This window comes from Lygodium microphyllum, chromosome 14, assembly GCF_053477565.2.
Source record: "Lygodium microphyllum isolate KBCC chromosome 14, Lygodium_microphyllum_v1.1.10, whole genome shotgun sequence".
Classification (NCBI taxonomy): Eukaryota; Viridiplantae; Streptophyta; class Polypodiopsida; order Schizaeales; family Lygodiaceae; genus Lygodium; species Lygodium microphyllum.
In genome coordinates this window covers 130,432,145-130,437,849 of record NC_141148.1, presented here as the reverse complement: position 1 = coordinate 130,437,849, position 5,705 = coordinate 130,432,145, and the positions used below count along the sequence as shown (strand labels likewise).

General features: G+C 42.4%; 1 protein-coding gene across 1 annotated transcript; it reads right to left on the bottom strand.

The window, feature by feature from the left end:
• Positions 1-1,497: 1,497 nt before the first annotated feature.
• Positions 1,498-2,901, bottom strand: LOC148026110 (protein ENHANCED DISEASE RESISTANCE 2-like). The gene has a single exon (XM_087693363.1). The coding sequence runs from the start codon at positions 2,681-2,683 to the stop codon at positions 1,742-1,744; it is 942 nt and encodes a 313-aa protein (XP_087549489.1). The 5' UTR covers positions 2,684-2,901; the 3' UTR covers positions 1,498-1,741.
• Positions 2,902-5,705: the final 2,804 nt, after the last annotated feature.

Here is a 5,705-nt window from a genome sequence, read left to right as displayed (position 1 = left end):
TCTACTATTGCCGAGAGGCATAAAATGATTGTCACCAGTCCCAACATGCAGTCCCTTGTTGTTTGGCAACCTCCCCGCCGGTTGTTGCTTGCTGTCCTAGGGTCCTACAAGGCTGATGTCACCCGCTGCTCCAGGGTTGCTAATGGCTGTTGGCTGTTATGGCCTCTAAACTACATGTACAACCTTCTCTCTCTCTCTCTCTCTCTCTCTCTCTCTCTCTCTCTCTCTCTCCTCCCACAAACGGAAATGAGCTTCTCTCAGCCTCCCATCAACCTTCTCCCCACTTGCATGGGCAAGTTTTGCCGAGTAGCAACCTTCCTAATCCATTTCCAGTATTTCTTGCATTATTAAATTAATTTTCAGAATATTAATTCTGAAAACTAATTTAATAATTATCTCTCACTAGAAAAACAATTTGACCAGTCAAATATTAAATTGGCTAGGCCAATTTATCAATAAAGTATTCATGAGCACTCATTAGCCCATGGACTAGCTTTTAATAATTAATCCTTCCTTGGTTCCTGGTGTCATCACTAATACTTGAGACTAATTAAGTGATCCAAGTCAATTTCTGGCACCAAGTACCACCTAGTATCTATTAAACACAACTTATTATAACTCTTGCCTTTGGCATCACAAGTGATATCTCGGAGTCCTAAGTTCCACATCATGAAATAACTAATGCACATCACATGTGCGAGTCACATTCACACATTTGATTAACTCTTTGATCAAATGCTAAGCAAAGTATCGAAATCTCACGTCCTTGTGACACTTCCAATATTTTTTTAATTTAGAGAAAGGAGACTTCACAAAGTCGTAAGATACATGTGACTCATGTGGGAATCCCCAAAGAGAACTAGTTAGTATATCATGTATGGCTAACTGTATGACAATAGTAGCATATTGAAGATATCACCCCAATGGTAGACATCCTTGACAACTTCTAATGTTAGCCAAACCCATTGATGGTCCAACTAACTCTGCCTATGCCACTAGAGTGGATGAAGACACCCAGTTTAGGTAGGAAAACAAGGACTAGGTCACCCACAAAGAACCAGATAAGATATTGCAATGTCAACTATTTGAATACTAAAAGTAGAAGGCCTGTGTCATAGGGACTTATAGATCAATACACTAAAAATAAAAGCCCTGTCTCACAGGGACTTATTTACATATCAGTACAAATAACAATTTGCCCTGACCCAATATATTCTACACTGATGAGTAATGAAGATCCTGTAACCATTTTGAAATTTGTGATCTACTTATATCCAACAGTATAGTTCATCCACTGGTAAAATACTGATATTGTTGCATCTTGCAGCAAAATTACAATTTCAGAGGTATGGCATCATTAATGCAGTAGAAATATGTGCCCAACTTTTCAGAAACACATGCTGTCATTGACCATAATAACATATATGAAAGAAATACCACAAATTTTAAGGCACAAACATCACAACTTAGTGAATAATACTTTCCAAATTCATTCCCTCAAGATAAAAATGTGGTTGATAATAGCTTTTCCGTTACATGTAGCTCAACCGTGCACATATGCATTGTGCCATTTTTATGTGCAAGTGTAATGAAATGAGCTTAAATCCAAAAGCAGCCCCCTGCTTGTGCTGGTCTTGTCAAGGTTGTTCTTATTTAATAAAATATTGGCTCCAGTTTCTCGTCAGCCAATTTCATGCATCAGATGGGCTAAGTGTGAACATACAAAAGACAGGATCACCATCTATCCGTGCTTCTCTCCATCTTCTACCTTCTCATGTTTCACTATGTGAGACCTAAAAGAGAGTCCTTTACTGAAACGCCGCCAGGATGAAGTAGTGGCAAGGCTTGGAAGAGAGGTATCATTATGAGCCTCCACATTAGCTGCTGACCCCATTTGAATTTGGGCTACCCTGACAGCTCCAAGCAGCCTCTCAGGAAGCTCCTCCTCTGTCTGGGACTCAACCAAGAATCCCATATCCACAGTCACAGTGCTCACATAGCCAAGCGCAAGGTGTACAACAGCACTGGCTAGAGCAGATGAACCAATATCTACATCAACTTCAAGGTAGTTCGGCCCTCTGAAGTAATGGCATGTCAGGGCTCTCCCAAGCAAGCATGCCGCATAGTTTCCGACAGTGGCTCGTACAATCCAAGGGCCCTTCACAATCCTGTTGATCAACTTAAACCGGCTGTTCCTGAACGCATCATCTTCATTTATGAAACGATGCAGAAGGGAGCTCTTGGGAATGGGATCATCCGTAAAAAAATAGAAGGCTGCTGTGTGGTGCTCTCTGCCAGGAACTTGGAGGTTCACAGCAAAGATGAATGGGCGGCGGGCCGCAGGGAGCTTCAAGAGGGCCTGCACAATGCGATTGTCGGGATGCGACAGGATGTGGTCGAGCTTGGCTCGGGATTTGAGCCAGTCAAAGCCCAATGGCTTGAGGATCCAGTCTCCTGCAAGGACCTTCTGCTTCTTGGAGAAGTATTGAGATCCTCGGACGAGGAAGGCGCTGCCAGGCGGGGAAGCCCACCCATTTATGCCGTCTTCTAGAGGAACCCTCTGCACAGACCCGCCTGTCAGGAGGGCTTCAGTCCAATCAGCCAAGCTCTCCCCAGCCGCCTGCCTCTCGTCCTCTTCTTGCTTCCCATCTCCCTCTTGCTCCTTTGCTGGGTTGCAGGACATGCTGCTGCTTCTCCTCCTCCCCTCTGATTCCCTCCCCGCCCCTCCTCTCTCTCTCTCTCTCTCTCTTTGTGTGTCTGTTTTTCTGTCTGATCACGGAAACTCCCAGGCTATGACTGATGAGTGCATCTGCAGATGAAGCGCAACTTGCGGAAAAGTGCAAAAGGTTGCGACAACATAGCTACTGTGCTGAGCCTTAAAGTCACAATGCCATTATGCCATCTGGTTGTTTAATACGATTTGCATGACTGTTGCCCGATTAAGGCTTTAATGTCCATAGGCCCGCATCCAATCATCCATCATGCAGCATCCAGATGTAGCTTGTGACCTCGACTTCAAATATTCCTCACTTAACTTTCCAATTTCCAAAATCCAAGGGTCAAGGCTATAGTGTGCTATGCATGTTAGAGCCCGGACGGGGACCTGCCATGCAAAGCTTGTGGCCATGCTTTACCTCCAACTTGTGTGGCCCTAGTGACCCCATGTACAAAAAATATTATCACAAAATAATAAACATTATTAAAAAACATTTCGGGAGAGAGAGAGACAGAGATAGAGAGATTCAGAGGCTGCCACGTAGTGAAGCCTATGGGATTCATTGTGTTCCCTCTAAAACTGGAGGGACAACAAGGATTGGTGAGGTTTTGAAAATTAAGGTTTTCAATGGGCTCGAGAACTTCTACAAGTCAAGTATTGCTTCCTCGCCTTTGTTTGCCAAGACTTTTGACACTCGCCCACGTCTCAAGACCTGGGCGTGTCTTGGCACTTGCTCCAAATTTTGATATGGTATGCAAGGTCGAGGAGAATCAAATTCATGGCAGGTATATTCTGCCCCGAATAACTAGCACAGAACCCATTCTGATGCATACACATAGTTCGCACTTATTTACAACATTGAAATGCGGTTGGCCCATTAGGTGAGGCTTAAGACTATGATGGGATTGATAGAGGTTCAAACCTTATCAGTCAAATGTTACTTTATAAAATGACTAAGTTTGTCACTTTGTAATTGGGGTGTGGATGTGAGCCTCCGACAGCAATCTCGACTGTGAAAATGTGCCTACCACCCAAAAAATGCGAGCACAATCCTTGGTTGACACAATGAAGCAACACTCTCCTTTTGCACACTACCCCATCCATTCGAGGCAGTGTGTAACTAAGCCTCAAGAGAGATTGCATCAGCAACACTTTGCCTACTCACAGGTACCCTCCTTTTCTGGGGTCTTAAGGGCTGGGTCGCACCTAGCACTTGTTGGGGCAAGGGGTACCCATGCCATCGTGCTATCACATTCGAGGCCTAAAGGAGCAGTGGGGATATCCTAATCTTTTGCTACCCCTAGTAGTCCTTTGGAAAAGGGGAGAGCTAGTGTTAGGTTAGCAAGATAACTGATCACAATAGATCTATTTCCACTACTAAAGGCAATAGACAAATTAAGAGTCATGGGTATTTAAATTTCCACATGATTGGTGGATTATTACACTTGATGTTGTTACAATGAAGGAAGTGACCTTGTCTGGCTTTTCTATTTTCCCTCTCTCACCTGGTTGTGGCACTACTTTTACTTTTGCAAGTTCTAGCATGTAAGTTAGGAGAGTGAGATGCACCCATCCACCTGCTCTATTTACTTGACTACATGGGCTCAAGCAATACTTTTCCACTAAGCTAGACATTATAAGCAGTTTTAAATGGGGGATAAAATAGTTGAATTAATATCAAAACATATTTACATCATCATAAAGATGCAACTTGGGAATATTCCACTTAGCATAAAGTTCTACTTAGCAAGGCATACCCTATCTTAAAGGCATAGGATTGCCTCTCTAGGTTTTTCTAATAAGCAAGCATTTCGCTTGTGCAATTAGCAAAAAGCTCATCAATAAATAATCTAGGGATCTATTGTATAGATATCTTATTCTTGTTCTTCAAACAAATGTAGGATTACTATAGCCCTTGTCACATCCCAAAGCACAAGTGAGATAGGGTCAAAACTAGAAGATCACCAAAAGGTGCCAACCTCATGGGGATGTTAGTTCTCAACCCTACCTTATAAAACCAAGCTTTTATTTTCCAACTAGTAGTACTATTGTATTTGGTTAACATTGAATCTGCAAGTAGCGTATAGGTTTCACATGGTGTTTTAAATGCATTTCACATATAGGTTTATTTGGTCAACATTGAATCTACAAGTAGCACTACTATATTTATCTCAAAGTATATACAAACTGTGAAAGAATTTATGGGACTAGCACAAGGGATGCATGAAAACCATGAAATAATTTATGGGACTGACACAAGTGGCCTTGCAAACCCTCTATTAAGGCTTTGAGTTAATCTATCTTGGAACTTGGATATGCATCCATGCATACATGTATTTTCCATTGTATAAAAATTGCATATGTAATGTCAGATGATTTTATTCAACTTCATACAAAATATGATGATTGTATATGCATATGTGTTACAAAAGGGGAAGTCCTTGGAAGAAGTCCCACAAAAAACCCATCAACAAGAAACCACCCCCTGAAAGACATCCGCTAAAAAAAAAAGAAGTCGTCCCCTAATATGGGATGTGACAAGTGGATGGGGTAGGGGATGGTCCGGGGGGGACAATCGTTGGGGATGGGACTGGGGACGTCTCCTTTCCCATTTCAATGTCCCATTTTAGCACATCCGTTCAAGTTGGCATTCTCGTGTCCCGAGACCTTGTGATGACCATCTCCTGTTACTATGGTTCTAGGCCTTATGTGAGGATCGGCAACCCTAATTCACTTGAGTAATACTCTCTGTCATCATGCTTCTAGTCTATGAGTTCCAACCACCATAGCTAAACCATTGCTCAAGGATTTGTGTTTCTCAACACCCTCTTGCTTGAGTCTTTGGATGGATTTTTCTTGGCTTGATTGTTAACGAGGATCATGTTAAGCAATTTCAATTGTGACCTTATGAAGGGATATAAGGCAGTTCTTCTAGGCTATTGCATGTTCCTTGCCTTATTGCTCCATACAAAGAGGCTATCATAGGAGT

Bases quoted from the DNA above. Each gene is read 5' to 3' on its own strand.
- LOC148026110 (XM_087693363.1), bottom strand. From the start codon at position 2,683: ATGTCCTGCAACCCAGCAAAGGAGCAAGAGGGAGATGGGAAGCAAGAA.